The 19,443-nt window shown below is 34.6% G+C and overlaps 1 protein-coding gene across 2 annotated transcripts in view; it reads left to right on the top strand.

Moving 5' to 3' along the window:
• Positions 1 to 17,574, top strand: part of LOC123552378 (SIN3-HDAC complex-associated factor-like) — a 47,342-nt gene extending 29,768 nt beyond the window's left edge. For both annotated transcript variants that reach the window (XM_045342000.2, XM_045342003.2), the window contains one exon: positions 8,143 to 17,574. In XM_045342000.2, coding sequence (XP_045197935.2) covers positions 8,143 to 8,500 — 358 coding nt within the window. In that variant the 3' untranslated portion in view covers positions 8,501 to 17,574. The remainder of the gene's footprint in view (positions 1 to 8,142) is intronic.
• Positions 17,575 to 19,443: the final 1,869 nt, after the last annotated feature.

Raw genomic sequence — 19,443 nt, 5'->3', positions numbered from 1 at the left:
TACTGTAATGATAACCTGTAGTTCTGTTTTGCTTGTTGAGTGCCCTGGATGTAAGGGGAAAATTCAGCAAGCTTGGAGGGATTGTTTTACTCTGTAGACTCGTAAGTGTAATGGAGTGGCCGGCAAAACAACTTGTAATTTAGATATTCTTTATCAGTGTCTTTAGGTAGCAAAAAGTTTTCATGTTTGAGAAATTTCAAACAAAAATGAAAATAAAGGAAAGGCAAGTTTACCATGGATAGCTTTTGATGCTGGCAATATACCTTCTACAGATGTAGTCAAATGCATGTATTTTTTGTTCCTCCCTTAGTTGTTTCATATATATATATATATATCTGTTTGAAAACCACAGTCTTACACATCTGACAGCAGTAGACTTGTTATATTGCTGAAGGGAAGGGATCTTCAATAAAATATTCAGTAAAATATAAGTGAAATAATGTCAATAACAAGTTCAATCAGTCCATATGATACTGCTCATGGCAGCCTGACTCAATAGAAAATATGTCAAGGACAGCTTGCTTGATTGATCAAAAAAGCAATAATCACGTTTTCAAAGGATGTACATTCTTTCATGTTACTATAAACTGTTTTATATGGTGTTGGGACTGTCAGTCTAAACACATAATGATTCTGGTTTACACAGTACACAAAATAGACAATACAAAAATTGGTATACATCTTCCAGAGACATTAAGTTCACACTCCTTTAAGATGATGTAATGCATTTACTTTTAATTGAACGCGGGATAGTCTGAAAAACAGAACCATTTCGCACATGGTAGCTTTTTTACTGGTTTTGTCCTTAGAGGGAAAGATGGAATCTTTAAGAGATCTTTGGGGGGAAAAAAAGAAACAAAACATCCTTATAATCCTAATGAATAAAGCTGATCAAGGGAGTGCTTTTATGATGTAAAGATGAAATTTCCCAATAAGGGGGATTAAGGGAGATTAGAACTGTAAGTAGAAGAAAAGTTTGAACAAGGATGACAGTCAAAGTAAAGTACTTAGACGTTTCTAACACTTTTCTTAAATTATCTGAGAAAATGGAGGCAAAAAAAATCACCAACAGCAGAAAACTAAAGATATTATAGAAGGGTATAACAGATGTGTAAAACCACTTTTATTATATAATCTCTCATCTTGGAATGTTAACGGTATGCGCAGAAATAGGCGAACCGTCTGCACACTTGGTGCACTCACGTTTTCTCATACACACTCGTATACTCCTCCCTGGAGGCACGTGTTTGTGATCTAAGGAGTCTAGTTGTTTCAAGTGGCTTTTTCATGAAAACATACTAGAGTTATGAATCATTTCTGCTAAATCATCAAATAGTAAAATTCATAAGCAGTTTATTGATTGTCTGTTGTGTAGTAACATCCCATATAAGGCTGAATACACCCTTCCATCCCCAGGTATAAAATTACTTGCTGATATAAAATCATCAATATTTGTAAGGGATTAATTATACTTGAATTCATAGTTGAATTAGTTCACTTAATTCATTCCTAAACTTGTCTTAAGAAACAAGCAAAATTCTTTCAAATTTTTGAAATCCACAAGTAAAAGCGCCATGTCCTGAAACCACGGAATTGAATGTGTATGAAATTAGACAGTTTTAAAGTAGACTTAAGGAAGGGGATGGTTTTGAAGTTAAACACGTGGTCTTTTCAGTTCCTGGATAAGAACAAGTAAACACTGGTATTACCGTAACTGTACCTCTAACTTTTATTTATCATTGCTTTGTTAAAAGCTAAAAGCATCTGAGCTCCCTCGATTTGGAATACTGTAAAAGCAGAAATTTTTGCAAGGGTTTAATTTTCGCTATAGTCACACGGCCCTACATCTCGCAAAAATTAATCCTTGCGTAAATATTCACCAGTGGTGTGGGAGACATATTGATTTACAGTCTGTGTGTGTGTGTGTGTCTGTCTGTCTGTCACAAAGCTTGTCCGCACTCTTAAGTCAAACATTTCTCATCCGATTTTCACCAAACTTTAACAAAATGTGTTTGACTATAAGACCTTGACAGAGTTCGATAACTAGCCAAATGGGTCCAGGCTTCTTGGAGTTATGGCCCTTGAATTACCAAAAATCGGCCTTTTTATTCTTGTCCGTACTCTAATTCTAACATTTCTCATCCAATCTTCACCAAACTTGAACAGAATGTGTTAGACCATGAGACCTCGGCCAAGTTCAATAACTAGTCAAATCAGTCCAGGCATTTTGGAGTTACGGCCCTTGAATTATCGAAAAATCGGCCTTTTTACTCTTGTCTGCACTCTAAGTCGAACATTTCTCATCCGTTCTTCACCAAACTTGAACAAAATGTGTTTGACCATGAGACCTTGGCCAAGTTCAATAACTAGCCAAATGGGTCCAGGCATTTTGGAGTTATGGCCCTTGAATTACCGAAAAATCTGCCTTTTTACTCTTGTCCGCTCTCCAAGTCGAACATTTTTCATCCGATCTTCACCAAACTTGAACACAAAATGTGTTTGCCATAAGACTTAGCCAAGTTCAATAACTAGCCAAATCTGCCCAGGCAGTTTTGATTTATGACCCTTGAATTACTGATTGGACCCACTCATCCAGACCATCTAATTGGATCCACTCGTCTAAACCATCTTGAGACACTGGACATTTTTCATAGGGGCAGTTGTGGGAGACATGCGCTTTTCTCAAAAGCATCTCTAGTTCAACTTCAAGTAGGATACCATTGACTTTCGCGAATATTAAACCTTGCGAACACACTCAAAACTTCAAATTCGCGAAATTTTGACTCAGCGAAAATATTTGCTTTTACAGTATAGGATTGCTGATTATAATTATGACTGTTGCTGAAATATCTGTTGGAAAAATTGCAGTAGGCTCATATAATAAATGATGTATCATCCAACACTAAAATATTCTATAAAACAAGTCTTATTGATTTCCTGCTCAATTAAGTTAATGTGCTGATCAGTCATCACCTTGTAAGTGGCTCTGATTAATTCTGGACCATGTGGCCTCACACTTAAACTGTAGTAAAACTGGGGTCCAGGTCATAAAGTTCACATGAAATGTAATCAGGGAAACAAAGTTTGCTGCCCTTAAATGGGTAAACAGGGAATTGTTTCCTATAATTACATATTAAATTTCATGCAGGATTATACATGGTATTTAAGACTAATAATGCACTCATTGTAGTGGATCTGTTATGACAATCGGCACTTTCCGTGTTTGATTCTGGTTTAATAGGAAACAACTTACACTTAAACCCCACCCACATTAAAAGAAGTACGTATACATTAATGATTTTTTGGCCATTTGAGTCCTGATGTCTTTACCATTGAATTCTATATTCATACTTACTTGTCGGTTTGATATGGAAAGCCATAATTTATGCTCTTGTGAGCTGTATAATAATTCGTGCTGTTGTGAGCTGTATAAACATTTCCTATGCACGCTGAAATACAGTAATGAAATGTAAATCGCCGATTGTCTTTAGGTTACCTTAAGTTACGAAATGCAGAAAATCATGCAATCATTTTTTCATACTACTCATTTTTTTTGCAAAATTGTTCGGTTTTAAAGTATCTTTGAAAATAGAAATTTATGCTAATAAAAGGTTTAAATATAGCTTAATGGTTTTCAAGTTGTAGATCTGATAAAGTGCTTTTCATGTAGTAGCAGACATGCAAAGCAATGGTGTTTATTCAAGCTTATTCTCCCCAGCAGCTCCCTGGAGTTTCTCATTTTCTAGGAAATATTATCATTAATGAATCTTTTCTGCAAGAATTCTCTTAGTTTTTAGCTCATCAATTTCAGAAGAGATAGTTTTCCATGTTCTATATTTAGATTCATTCTATACAATGGTAAATCTTATTTTGCTGAGTAGCAACTTGGCAGAGGCTTTCTGCAAGTCAATACAACAATCTTAATGAGCTAAATTCCGTTTGTGCAAGAGTTACATCACGACCGCCCTGGCTGTACAATGCACAATATCGATTTTGCCCATGTGTTTCCCATTATAAAAAATCACAATGTCTGCAATCAGAAAATATCAAACAAGTTGCATTTTGAGAAAGTGCACATTCTAATGGGAATACTTTCTCGGTGCCACATTATTGCTGGTGCCACATTTTTGCAGACTTCTACAGCAGTTAAACAAAGATGTGTCTCTTAGATTTAACAGAACTTTGCAAGAAGATGTGGTTACCGTTATCAAAACATTTTGTTGATCATGTTTTCGTTGCTGTAAATAAAATTGTTGCACCTCTGAGGTTGAGTGGTTCATTTTGTGGTTTTCATGTCATCTCTCCCTCTCCTGAATGTGTTATGCTCCAGTTGTAGTATGAGACAGTTATCCATTTGACTAATGAATGAAGGTTGTGGTTCTACCAAGGTGCCTGTCAGAGGAGTATCAGGCGTCTTCCGGCACCATTAAGCTGGAAAGTGGCCTCATGATCCAGTTTATGTTGATGCGTCTTAACCTCCAAACAGCAAATGATTATAAATGGTACAGATTCCATAGCCATCAACTTTTCTTGTCAAATCAGTCTTGGTCAAAGTGTGGACAGAAAACATGAGTGTATTCTTCAGAAATGTTGCATACCTGCAGTTGAAACTCCTACATTCTGTTCCACCTGATCCTAGAGACTGCTGTCAAAACTGTAATAGTTTCAGTTCATGTGTACTGGTGCATGTTTAAAACTATGTCAGTATGGTACAAGTGCAGAAAAGTAATTCGTTAAAGTTACCACTTATTTTTTTAGCTCACCTGTCACAAAGTGACAAGGTGAGCTTTTGTGATCGTGCGGTGTCCGTCGTCCGTCGTCCGTCCGTCCGTGCGTGCGTGCGTGCGTGCGTCCGTCCGTCCGTAAACTTTTTGCTTGTGACCACTCTAGAGGTCACATTTTTCATGGGATCTTTATGAAAATGGGTCAGACTGTTCATCTTGATGATATCTAGGTCAAGTTCGAAACTGGGTCACGTGCCATCAAAAACTAGGTCAGTAGGTCTAAAAATAGAAAAACCTTGTGACCTCTCTAGAGGCCATATATTTCACAAGATCTTCATGAAAATTGGTCGGAATGTTCACCTTGATGATATTTAGGTCAAGTTCGAAACTGGGTCACGTGCCATCAAAAACTAGGTCAGTAGGTCTAAAAATAGAAAAACCTTGTGACCTCTCTAGAGGCCATATATTTCATAAGATCTTCATGAAAGTTGGTCAGAACGTTCACCTTGATGATATCTAGGTCAAGTTCGAAAGTGGGTCACGTGCCATCAAAAACTAGGTCAGTAGGTCAAATAATAGAAAAACCTTGTGACCTCTCTAAAGGCCATATTTTCCATGGGATCTGTATGAAAGTTGGTCTGAATGTTCATCTTGATGATATCTAGGTAAAGTTCGAAACTGGGTCACGTATGGTCAAAAACTAGGTCAGTAGGTCTAAAAATAGAAAAACCTTGTGACCTCTCTAGAGGCCATATATTTCATGAGATCTTCATGAAAATTGGTCTGAATGTTCACCTTGATGATATGTAGGTCAAGTTCGAAAGTGGGTCACGTGCCATCAAAAACTAGGTCAGTAGGTCAAATAATAGAAAAACCTTGTGACCTCTCTAGAGGCCATATTTTGCATGGGATCTGTATGAAAGTTGGTCTGAATGTTCATCTTGATGATATCTAGGTCAAGTTTGAAAGTGGGTCATGTGCCTTCAAAAAGTAGGTCAGTATGTCAAATAATGAAAAAACATTGTGACCTCTCTAGAGGCCATATTTTTTATGGGATTTTTATGAAAGTTGGTCTGAATGTTTTTCTTGATGATATATAGGTCAAGTTTGAAACTGGGTCACGTGCCTTAAAAAACTAGGTCAGTAGGTCAAATAATAAAAAAACCTTGTGACCTCTCTAGAGGCCATATTTTTCGTGGGATCTGTATGAAAGTTGGTCTGAATGTTCATCTTGATGATATCTAGGTCAAGTTTGAAACTGGGTCAACTGCGGTCAAAAACTAGGTCAGTAGGTCTAAAATAATTAAAATCTTTTGACCTCTCTAGAGGCCATATTTTTCAATGGATCTTCATGAAAATTGATCTGAATGTTCACCTTGATGATATCTAGGTCAGTTTCGAAACTGGGTCACGTGCGATCAAAAACTAGGTCAGTAGGTATAAAAATAGAAAAACCTTGTGACCTCTCTAGAGGCCATATTTTTCATGAGATCTTCATGAAAATTAGTGAGAATGTTCACCTTGATGATATCTAGATCAAGTTCAAAACAGGGTCACGTACCTTCGAAAACTAGGTCCATAGGTCAAATAATAGAAAAACCTTGTGACCTCTCTAGAGACCATATTTTTCAATGGATCTTCATGAAAATTGGTCAGAATTTTTATCTTGATAATATCTAGGTCAAGTTCAAAACTGGGTCACATGAGCTGAAAAACTAGGTCACTATGTCAAATAATAGAAAAAACGACGTCATACTCAAAACTGGGTCATGTGGGAAGAGGTGAGCGATTCAGGACCATCATGGTCCTCTTGTTTCTATTTCAGTATGTGAAAATAGGTTAAAGGTTAATGTTATGTTTGGACTTGTCTTGTGAGTTTGAGATGAAAAACAGATAAACGCCCTCTCATTAAAGTGTTAAACAGCAAGACACATTATTTGTTTGTGTAGTTAAGTTTTTGGTATGCCTTTTGTAAGGATTTATAGAAAACCTATGGGAGGATGAATTTTTTTAACTGTTTCACAATGTCGTGAAAACTTTCCGGTCAACAAAAAATTACAGAATGGACTGTTTGTTGTAGGGCTGCTGTCTGAAATCCTACATTAACTAACATTCAAAGTTTCTGCTTATTTTGCCTATTTTAAATTTAATTTCATTTTAACTATAGGCTCAATATGTTAGCAGTCACTATATATAAGTAAAATAGGTCACAGATGTAGTGGTGAGTCATGAAAAATTCAGTTCGACATTTATCTGGGTCAACATATCTAGCTATTCAGGTGTTGTATGAGGAAGAGCTTCAGGGTATGGGTGTGCCAACACATTTGGTATTTTGCGGCTTTAATGAAGCTATTAAAATGTATATGGTTGATAAAACAGTACTTAGTAGTCACACAGGTGTTGTTAGTTTAAATGCTCTGTAAATACTCAGAATGTTGTTTCAAGAACTAGGTGTTATTTTTTGGTGAAAAGGGACAGAGGGTGGTGATAAGGTGCTCATATTGTGGCAATAATGTCAGTAGAGATGTAGTAATGAAAAATGTTGCATGTAATGGTGAAGTTTATACAGATTAAGCAAGCAGTGTGAGATTAAAAGCCAACCCGGTTTTATATTAATGAATCATATATGAACTTTTTTCCTTTGATGTGCTTTGAAGTAGTTTAAGTTTGTTTGATGTTGAAACAAAGAGATTTTATGAGAGTGATTTTAATTTATTTAGTGTATTTGATTTTTCATTTGATATAACCAGTATTAATGTATATGCCCAGACAGAAGACTGGTTTTGTAACAGTTTGTCCCCTCAGTGCTAAAAAAATGAATATTTATTGATATGATTGAGATGATGTTATAGGTTTAGAAATTTAAAATGGCTTTAGGAGAGTCTTTAGTAACCCCTACTAATGTTAAAGATAATCCAATATACATTTTTCACTAAAATACTTTATTTTTAGATACAATTCACATCAGATGCATTTCACTTGATGACTATGGATTTTGTTGAAATCTTATCTTTAAATAAGTGTATGTATAAGGAGAAGAATGCTGGTACAGATGTCCCTCAGGGGGGTGAGGTTGTGACTTCATTTTGGCTCTAATAATTGACTAAAACTTCATCCTTAACACACTTGCTTGTTAAGACATCATATTAATTATATGAGCCGCGCCATGGGAAAACCAACATAGTGGGTGTGCGACCAGCATGGATCCAGACCAGCCTGCGCATCCGCGCAGTCTGGTCAGGATCCATGCTGTTCGCTAACAGTTTCTCCAATTCCAATAGGCTTTAAAAGCGAACAGCATGGAGCCTGACCAGACTGCGCGGATGCGCAGGCTGGTCTGGATCCATGCTGGTCGCACACCCACTATGTTGGTTTTCCCATGGCACGGCTCATATCATATTCTGTTGTCTGTTTTCAGGACCCAAGTTTGTTGCGGTACCATATTCAAGGGAATGAATGGTGAAGTTCTTGTTGATCCACAGCTTTTGAAACCCTGCTGGTCGTGCAACAAAGACAAATCATCTCGTACAAATAAAAGCAAGGAACTTAAACGCAGTACATCCTTGGAAGATACTGACAGTAATTTAAGCACGCCAAGTTTCAGTGTGGCAGACTTTTACGATGCGAATACACCCGAACCTGAAACTCCGCCGGAAAGTCCCCCAGACAGTCCAAAAGACTCCTTATCAGAAACAGACGGTCTTACGACACTAGCCCAGTGTACCTCAACTAAAATGAACTTTGTCTCCAACCACTCTATACCAATGGAATGTTAAAGTAAAAAGTTGTGTATACAGAAATTTGGACTGGCCTCAATTCATTAAGTTATACAAAACGAATATTAAATCATGTAAATCAGTCTAGAGTAATAATGGATTATATTTAAAGCATACAGATGTGCACATGGACACTACATAGGAGTGCTTTCAGTAAACAAAAACCCAAAAAAGAGAGGAGTTATGATTTTTAAGGGAGAGTGAACATAAAGGTCCCATGTTCACCTCATCCCAGTGTCTAGCATACAATTTCAGGGATTCATGTACATTGAAGTTGTCTACATTATACTTGCCAGTAAAATTGCTGAATCACTGCATAAAGTTTTCAGTAATTAAATGTTGTGATAAACTGTTCAAAAACATTGGAAGTGGTGATGAAAGTCTGATGTGAACAAAATAGCTTTTTCCCCTATATTTGAAGTGATCTCAGGAATTGCAAAATAAACAACAGAAAGTTGGGATATTCTGTCCCCTATTGGGAGCAGAATGTACTTCATGGAGTGAACAGTGTGAAGAAAACAACAGAAAAATGTGTTGATAATATTATTAAAATGGCTGTTTTGCAATTAACAGTTTTTTTAATCATTGATGGATTTACTATTTCTATTTTAAACCTCAATTGATTTGTGTGTTGACGTGTCGTAGATATGTGTTGCCTTGGTGATTTGAATGAAAGGTCATCAAACAGCGAAAAGAAGCTTCATGGATATGTGTGGATTTAACCTTGACCTTTGGTCGGGTCCGGTTATGTCATAAATGGATGTTTCTTCATAGTATTGCCTAGCATCCATGAACAAATGTTACAGCAACATGTACTTTAGTGTCAGGCACATGCAAATGCACACATGATATTAAAAAGCATGTGACTGGTCCATTTGGGATGACCTTGTAGTGAACAGGAATGATGAACTTCATATATACAAGTTTCTAGATCTAGTCAAGATTTATTCATAATTTTTTATACTTTTATAATAAAAATCCATGACTGCCAATTGAACTTTGTGTCAAAACATAAAAAAATTGTACATGTCATGTCAGTATTTGTTAAAATAGGTCAGTTCTCATAAATGTCTCTAGTAATTTTCTGTTTGTAATTCATATCATTATTAATGCAGGCTAGGTATTTTTTTTTTTTTTTTGAGACATGCATTATATAATTTGTTCCTCATTTCTCTCAGCCATGGCAGTGTTTTCAATTAATATAATACAAATGTCATGTTGGAACTCCTAAGCTAGCTCATTGGTTTATTGTGAGATTGCAATATTTCTTACAGTCCGAATCATTTCGTATGAAATCTTTTCATAATTACATTAAAATGTCTTTTAATTCTATAACTAGGTAAGTCTATGCAATGAAAGATTCTAGCTTCCTTTCATTTTAGTATAAAAAAGAAAAAAATTTATATTAAATATTGATTTTATGATCTCATTTATTTCTTTCACTTCTTTCTGATAAAAATACTCTTATGACATTTAGACGTTTGTTTATCGTCATGACATACTTTTCTTTATTTGAGATTTTATGAAAGAATCTTCATAATTTGTGTACTATTGAATGAATTTTAATTAATCTGTGATGTCGGTATAAAAAAGATCTGTCAAACAGAAGATGTGCATGAATCTTGTATAGTTACTTCTACCATTAAAGTATGTTAGGTAAGGATAGGTTGATTTCACAGGTAGTGCTAGAGCTCTAAAATTTGTATGCACTATTTTACAGAAAACTTAAGGATTTGGGAAAAGTTATTGCGAGCGAAACGTAAAAAAATAAGGCTTATGATGAAATTAAGGTGGGTTGCCTCTTACATATTTCTATCAGATTGAACTTTAGTTAGTGCTTTTGTTATGTACGCGACAGCTATGATTTGAACACAGATGGCTCTATGTTTTCACGAATAACTTAAAGTCATGGTATAATTTTGGTATTACAGAAACTTGTATACGTGGTTATCTTTGGAGAGTGTAATATAGCATGGTGTAAATAATGTAAATATCTATTTATTTATTTAAAATCTATTTATTGAGAGGAAATATATTCTGTATTATATTTCTGTTAATTCATTAAGTTTGTAGTTGATGAACCAAAACACTATCCAAAACTCTAATGGCACCAATTTGAAATACTCTAAAGACTTAGTCTTATGGCATACCATTCTACTTTTATATGTTATCATTCCGTAAGTTGTAAAAAAAGTATGGATGCAAACAGACTGCGTGTAACAGTTTTTGAAAAACTTGGAATAGTTTTATCTTGAGACCAGTACTGACATTTATTATATACCTACATAAATTCTGTCAAGAAAATGGCTTGTATGTCACAAGTAAATACGAACAGGCAGAAAAAAAAACAAAACAACATTGTGCGTTTTGTATTGTATGTTGCCAGACTACTTTCATATAATATGTATGGCCTGACAGAATTCTGTTAATAGCACACACAAAAACTACACTCGGTTGATAAACATTGGTGGTTCCATTCGATAACAAAATGACAAACAAAAAGATGGAGGTATATAATAAAAAGATAATAACAGTAGCTAGATCTGGGATTTTGTATTCAGCTTGAGTGGATTTTGCCAGATTAGTTCACACTGCACTTGTGGGCCTCGTGTGATCTGCCCTGGCAAAATTTACTTGAGCCAAATACAGCATCCCAGATCTAGCTACTATTATAATAACTCTTTATTTTGATTGATTGATTCCTCAGTTATCGCGATTGAAGCAGTTTTTGTTTAATTCCTTACAGAAAACACAATGCAGGCATATATTACATAATGGCAATACAAGATCAAGATATTACAGGTTTCAGCTGGAAATAGATATTTCTGTGATGTGTAAACAAGCAGAAAGCTGTTCAGATTTTGTTGTATGGTTTGAAGTACTTTTTCACATGACGTAGGTGATAAACTATGATGACAATTCAAAATGCTCCTGCATGACTCACATACTACATTTTGATCTAACTTAAATATAAACAAACATAAACAACTATAAAGTGTCAGCTAAACTAGTCCAAGTTGAATATAATGAACCAGACCTATAAATGGGTAAGTCATGCATGACTGGTAATTTACATGATTATTGTTACAATTCAAAACACTCAGTTATGACCAGAATCATTACAAAAATTTTGCTAATATGAAAAAGAAAAAAACTTTTTGAAGGAGACAAAAATATTTTCATTTTTTAGGTCAAATTAATCTTCATATAAATTGCTTTAATACTGGCATGTATTCTTACCTCTTAGCAGAAGTATGGCCGACTTCTGTATGTCCTTGCAGTTTTCCACTATTTGCACCAAGGTGAAAAAATGTGTACTAAATGTTTAAAGATTCCAGACCTATTTCATATTTAATGGTAGTGTTGCCCCCAAAACAAGTTAATGTTGATATGTAAAAATACCAATATTTTTATTAATTCTCACCAGTGAAAACTGTTTTGTTTATAACAATTATCTGTGAATTGCCGGAGGACTACAGGGCAGAATGGGATACAAGAATCACAAGAAATGTCTATCCAGTTTATGTATTATGTATATATGAACTATTTTTCAGGCCGCGGGACAGGCTGTGTAGATATACTTGTAAATAAGGTCAGAAAAAAATCTATAGATTTAAGCTTTTGACTAATTTAATTCATTCGAATCAGTAGAGTAAATGTTGCGCTTGTATATACAGGAAAAATTTTATGCGGTGAATAATTTGTTTAGAGTAGGTGGGTGTTGTACATTAAAAGAATTTCATCTATTTATTTATTTGCAAATAGAGAATGTACCCTTTACCTTTATTATGTTGAAGGTCGTATCCAATGTCAAAAAGAATATTTTCGGATTATAAAGGAATCGTAGGCTGAACATTCATGTGACTGTTGGCTTTATTGACATCATTAAAACCATTTAGAAGTTTAATGACAAAAATGAAATGTATTGTAATATATATCAAATATCACCACCTGATCAAAATTACAAGAAATTAAAAATAGTCAAATATCGCGAGATGTAATTTTACATAAAGTCAAGTCATACGGTTTTTCTGTAAAAAGTATTAATTTTTGTTTTTGCAAGGATTTACTTTCCTGAAATAAACAAAAAGTGTGAGTTACAATAATTAGATTATTAAAGAAGTTTAAAATAAGATTTTTACGTATGTCTTAGAAACAGGATGAGGTTACGTTAATATTTGGCTTTGTCAGAACTGGCAGACTAGTAACTATGAGGAATTTGGTTGTATATAGAAAATTTGTTTCTACCTTTTGTTGTTTCTGCACCAAATGTTTGAGTTTTACAGTTAGAGTTAAGGTAGCCCGGTTTAGCAGTAAAGGTGGAAAACTTATTTATTTAACTTCCCCGGTGTTTGTGTGTAAATTATCTGGTGTTTTGATTTGTCATCTCTGTGCAGAAGGACGATAACTGCATTAATGTAAAGAAGCAGTTGTCCATTTTTAGCGCAGAGATTACAATATGTCAGTTTGAGCATGTAGTGTAGTATGAAAATGTGGGTGTAGAAATGTACAGTTAGGGACAGCTACTGGTGAAATGGTAGAAACCTTAGTAGTGCATGCTAATTTTTAGGGAGATGTCGGATTCTTAAGGTGCTTAATATAGAAAACAAAGTCTTTAAATGGTAAATTGTGTATGATTTGTGCAATGTTAAAAGTGCTTTACGAAAGAACACTCATTCTGTTAGAATTTTATATTTTTAAATTGTAGTGCTGGAGGAATGGAATCGAAGTTCATAATTGTAAAATGTAGAAAATTAGAGGTACCCTTCAAAATATGTCTTGCCTAAGCTGGTTACTGTAGTAATAATTGTCGTTTTTGTAATGGGTTTATAAGAAACACATTTTTTTTTAATCATAAAATGATGGAAGTTCGTTCATGTCTATGATTTACTATAAATGTTTTTAATTAGTAATGTAACTGATTTTTAGAATGTCAAGCAATAAGTTAACAGATTGATTTTTAGCAGGTCTAACCATTGATAATGGCTTACTTGATGATTATTTTGCTATAATAAGTTTATGAACATTGGGGTTACTCCAGCTACTGTACAGAGATGTTCTTTTAATACCTTACTTTTTTTAATCTGATATAACTTCACCAGTGATTGTATCCTGTCCATGAAAGACCTTCTGTACCACTTAACCTGTTGATCCTCATGTTTTACTGTGAAATCATTTAATTACGTTGGCACGAATATTTTGTGGTTTGGGCCAGAACAGCAGGTTTGTTAGAATATAAATTTGTGGGTTTCAATATCCAGACAAGAAACAAATGAGAATACAACTTCTTTGTGGGGATTTCATTTCTTGGAATGGCCCAACCATGAAATCCATGAAAATTAGTCTCCCAGAAATAATTACGCTTTCGCAGTATTTTCTTTTTTGGGGGGAATGTATATTAAGTGTTTGTGACAATGTTGTATTATATATACAGAATAGTAATTCTAGGAGTTTTAAGTTTACTGTACAACATAAGCTTTATGTGTTATTAGTAGAAAATTGTCTGTTAGACATGTTACTGGGTATGTGTTGTATTTAGAACAGATCTGACTACAGGTTCTTGCAAAAGTTTGTTACACTGTGTACGTTTATTTCAAATGATTTTGGATAGTTTTGCTGCTGGATATTTAAGTGTTGATTAATGTTGGTGTATAATACTTCAGCATTTAAATAAGTATTAAATCACTGTAGAAATTTGTTGGTGCTTAAGGTATGTGGTTCAAGAATTAGTGGAGTCCTAGGTATTCATACTTTTTACATGTATATCATTTGTCAGAAAATCTGTCAAGTTTTATTAAACGTCTGTAGCATTTAGCAAGGAGCCATATTTTTCATTGTGTTTTTTGAAAATGATGGGTGAAAGGAAAAAATCATTTTACAAAGGATTCATTATTATATTTAAAGATATAAATACATTAATATGGGTTGATTTATGCTCAAAACCTCAAGTTCCAAGGTTAAAAAACTTGAGTTTGGAGACCAGTCAATGAAATGCAGACATGTCATTGGTTAGTTTCAGGATTTATGTCAAAGTCAGCCAATCAAATGCCAGAATTTTCAGACTGGTATCTAAGTTCTGTTTTTTAATCTTGCACCCAGCTCAGTTACTATTAGACACCCTTTAAACCATTCCAGTACAGATATATCTAGAAATGTCTCAAAAGAGTTTTCTTTTTTAAACATTTTATGTATCAGTTTTATTCTAGTGAACACCTGTAGTAAGGCTGATAAATGCAAGAAATGTGCATATGTCATTTAAAGGAGCATACCTTCAGAAGATTCTTCACAATATCAAAATAATAACAAATTATTATTTTGTTTATATATTGTAAGCATGAGCAACATTTTTCCATTCTACATAAAATTTTACTGTATTTCTGACACAGCAGACAGCTTTCCTACATACAGAGTTGATATATAAATACTGTCAAGAAGTAGGTGAAATACTTTGTTTATACCTTTTGTTTACAGACATGATAAGTGAAAGTATCATCTAAATTCCAAACCAAATTTACCTAAATCTGGAGGTGTGCTTCTTTAACTGTAAAATACAGCAAGATGTTATGTTTTTCTTTGTTTATATGAATGCTGTGGTATAATGTTTATCTATGTATAAAGCAAAAGTAATCTAGAAATGTTGAACATTTCAGAAAAGTTGAACCCATCAAAGATCTGTTATTTTTTTGCTATGTTTCATTAATGTTAGAATATTTAATGTTTATAATTTGATTGATATTTACTGATACCTCAAGGATATACTTTATTGTTAAAACTGTTAAAATTTTTCCAGAAGGAAAAAGTATTTTTTTTTTTCCAATCAAAGCTTGATACAAAATTGTTGAGAAAATTTATGGAAGTTTCCGCTCTTTTTTTTTTTTTTTTTTTTTTTTTTTTTCCTTTCTTCGTAAATGCCTTAAGTTGGAATTGGTTTTGTTAAAAAGAATGTCCCGTGGAAAATAAAGTTGTTGCATTAATTCAAAGATATTGGCAAAATGAGGTTATTAGTTCAAAATGAAAGATAAAGTTTGATCAACAATCGCGAAATATTGAAGGGATGTATTGTATATATATATACAATAAAACAAAAGATAAAATAAAACAAGTATTTGGGTTGAGGTTCAGCCATATTGTCCTCTCTTTAAGCCAAAGGGCACTTAAAGTTAAAATAGGATTCTAGCATGTGGGGTGAGGGGCAGTACTTTGCAAGTTTTAACATTTTTTTTATTGTAAATATCTTAGAAATTTGTCAGTGTCGCCCTTATACTATCAGTATGAAATAACCAAGAACATATTATAAGTGAATTATTTTACCATTCTTGAAATTATTGAGCAAATGATTAAAAGGATAACCCCCAATAACGTCTTTCTGTCCTCAGGACTGTTATTTATTTCTGTCTATGGGACTGTTATTTTTCATTCTGTCCATAGGACTGTTATTATTTCTTTTTACAAAATTCATAATTTTCACGGATTTTTATGTATCTCTTGTTTTTATTGATGCTTTTTTAGCCAGTGATCTGAGCTTTTATAAATTCTGTATCTAAAATATCATTTAATTCTAGTGTATATTGATTGCATAGAAGATTTTTGTGTGAGAACAAATTGTACTACTGAACTGGAATATATGTAAATATTATATGTCTTGTGTTATGTCAAAATGCTGCATATCGACTTTGTTTTTCATCCAAGACAGCTTGACATATATGTCTGCCTTGATAGTTAGCCTTCTGTTTTAGACATAAGAACATGCCATCAGAAGCACATGAAAATCATGCATTTATCTGAGGGTGCGGACATAAGTCCTAGGGGCCTCAGTGGCAAATTGGTTAAGGTCGCCGACTTCAAATCACTTTCCCCTCACCTATGTGGGCTGGAGCCTCCCTCGGGGCACTGAATTCTTCATTTGAGGAAGCCATCCAGCTGGCTTACGGAAGGTCGGTGGTTCTACCCAGGTGCCCGCTCGTGACGAAATAATGCACAGAGTGGCACCTGGGGTCTTCCTCCACCATCAATGTTGGGAGTTCGCTATATAACCTATAATTGTGTCGGTGCGATGTTAAACCCAACAAAAACAAAAAAAGACACATGTCCTATAGGGGTGGGGTCCAAGGAAGATGGAGTTGGGAATGAAGCTTGATTCAAGGCAGAAATATATTCACACTTTAACAAAACGTGATACAGTTTGTATATTAATGAAAAACAAATTTGATATGCAGTTTAAATGTTATTTATTAAATCATAGCGTTTTCATTATCATTCTACATTCTATTTATTATTATCTGTGTAAATGTAAAAGTATTTCATTGTGTCGTTCTGTAGGTATATAAAGTAAAGGTTAGTTACAGGCAGGGGTAACACCAGAGGGCACAGTGTGTGACACTTCTATAGGAGACAAAGATGCCTGTTGCCATTGGTGCTCCACCTCCTGATTCTTATGGAGATGACACCAATGTTGTCAGTTACTTGTGGAGAACAAGTCAGTACTGGTGCAAACCCAGGAATGTTTGCTGTTGTTTCAAAAAGCAGTTAAGGGTGAAGTTTTATGAGATGTATACATAAAACTTAAAAAAAGGTTTTGCTTTTGTCCATTGAACTGGCAATCGGTATTAAACTGTTATTTACCACACACAAGATTGCCTGACAGCCATTAATTTATATACTTACAGAATATAGAAATTTTAAAAATGTACAAAGCTGCTCCATATGTTTACGTTCTATTTGTAAAGATTATTTGTCGTTCATGTTTGTTTATTTATTTATGATTATAAATTATCAGATAGATTAGAATGGTTATTATATTGAATGCATTGTTTGACTATATCTCCATGGCGACCATTGGATTCCATAGAGCGGCTGAAATTTTTCACTTCATGACAAAAAATGAGTAACTGATAAAAAATATAATGTGGTTCACACATTTAAAATAGCAAGTTCCATTACAGACACATAGAATGCATGATTTAATGTAATTGGTTGCCATGGAAACTGAATACATGTGACTTTAAGAGATGTCATTTTGAGAGTCACATTTGTAAAAAAAATCTTCGATAATAAAGTTGGACAAGTGTAAATAATTTAGGCTTCAGTTGTTCTATTTTCTGTATTGGGAATACAAAGGAGGCATTGATACGCCAAACTGATATGTTGGTACAACGGTATGGATTTCGTTGTGAACGAAGAATAATTGTTCCATTTCCTTTGGTGAACATGATTTGGTTTGGCCACTTTTCTCTTTTAGCACCCCGGTGCTGTAGACCACTCTATCACGGAAAACTGAGCTAAATTGAGTTACTGTTAACAAGGCCGACAAACGTACTCCTGCATGTTGCTATTTATGGCTCTGTCGGTACAGAAAAGGAATGTTGTCGACAGAAAAATCAATGTTGCACAATATTTGAGTGAGATAGTGGCCTAGAGTCTCTTGGAATCTAGGGCGAACTATATTGAAAACGTTGCTATTGGAAACATCCGATATCTAATTAATTCAGTTCCTATTCTGCTGATGTACCAGGAAGTTTGTTTACTTTTTTTGAGAAGCACAATAATCATGCCGCCTTTTAGGCGTGGCTCAGCCGCTAGGTAAAACTCAAAATCCGACATACTAAACATTGTAATACGAGTCCATCCACTACGAACAATAGCCCGAGTTAAATTCCACAATCTGCTTGTATAACCGGCGCAGTAAATCAATTTTTAACGTAAAAAGAGTAGATTTCTATCATAAAGAGGTGCATTCATAACTCGATTGTATTTGTGTTCCCCCCATTCTTCAAACATGATCGATCCACTGTACTGATAGGTCGGGTTACAACATGCGACATTCCAGTGTCTTCTTTCTATTTAGATTACTAGGTCAATTATGTCACGCAAATATAAAAACTAGATATTTTTGACATTGGGGAAAGTAGGACATTAAATATATGGAGATTTAAAGGAACGCTTTAGGCTGATTGGCAAAACGGTCCATCACCATCCTCGATTGGTACATAGAATTTTTTATGACAGGAGACTTACGGATGTTCTACGTTCTACGTAGAATCCGGCCTGTGTCCGAAACAATGCCCAGAGAGACACATAGAATCTTCCACTACCGAGAAAAAAGCTGGAAAAATTTGCCATATATGACCATAATTGTGTAGTTTAACCCAACAAAAAGAAACTTTAAGCTCAACTGAGATCAATGTTTTATTATACCAGATTTATATAGCGCCGTTCAAGTGCAAAGGCAACCACTCGGAGCGCCAAATTCATCCTCGACTAGTACAGACACATAGCGATCTGACCAGAGGGACAGAGTGAAATAAAGCCCCCCTCCCCCAAGAACAGTTTTTTTTCCTTTTGGAAACACTGCTGTCTTACTCTTTAGTCCTATAAGCCGTTGCATGCCCAGTTAGCATGCTACGAAAAATGAAGAACGTAAAATATAAATCTGCGCATGTAACTATCATGGAAACGTAAAATTCTAAAAGTGAAGGCTTATTTATAGCACTACATTTTCTAGTCCGTCTTGTGAACTCGAGCTGTTACATCGTGTTTGAACAGCATATACTATAATTGTAAACATTTAACCTGTCGCAGATCATTAAAGGCAAATAGCTACTAAAATCGATGAGCTATCGTAATACTTGACATATATAGGAAATAATTCTTTAAGATATTCAAATGTTTGAACTGAAAGTTATATGGTGGTTGGGGGTGGGGAAGTGTTGGGGGGGGGGGGGGGGGGGGGTGTAAATAATCATACCAAGACATTCACTGAAAATATTCCAGCAACCACAAAAAAAAAAATGTTTGTCCCTTATTGACAATAAAGATTTTTCCCCTTTTGTCGGGTGGGGTGCAAACCATATGCTGCTCCCCCGCACCTACGCCTAAGAATCTGTAGACTTCCAACGACCAAGTAGCTCCTATAATTCATAACATGCTTATTAGTCTTAAAAACT

Source organism: Mercenaria mercenaria, chromosome 4 (assembly GCF_021730395.1).
Source record: "Mercenaria mercenaria strain notata chromosome 4, MADL_Memer_1, whole genome shotgun sequence".
NCBI lineage: Eukaryota > Metazoa > Mollusca > Bivalvia > Venerida > Veneridae > Mercenaria > Mercenaria mercenaria.
The sequence above is the reverse complement of the archived record's forward strand: the minus strand, read 5'-3'. Positions and strand labels throughout refer to the sequence as shown.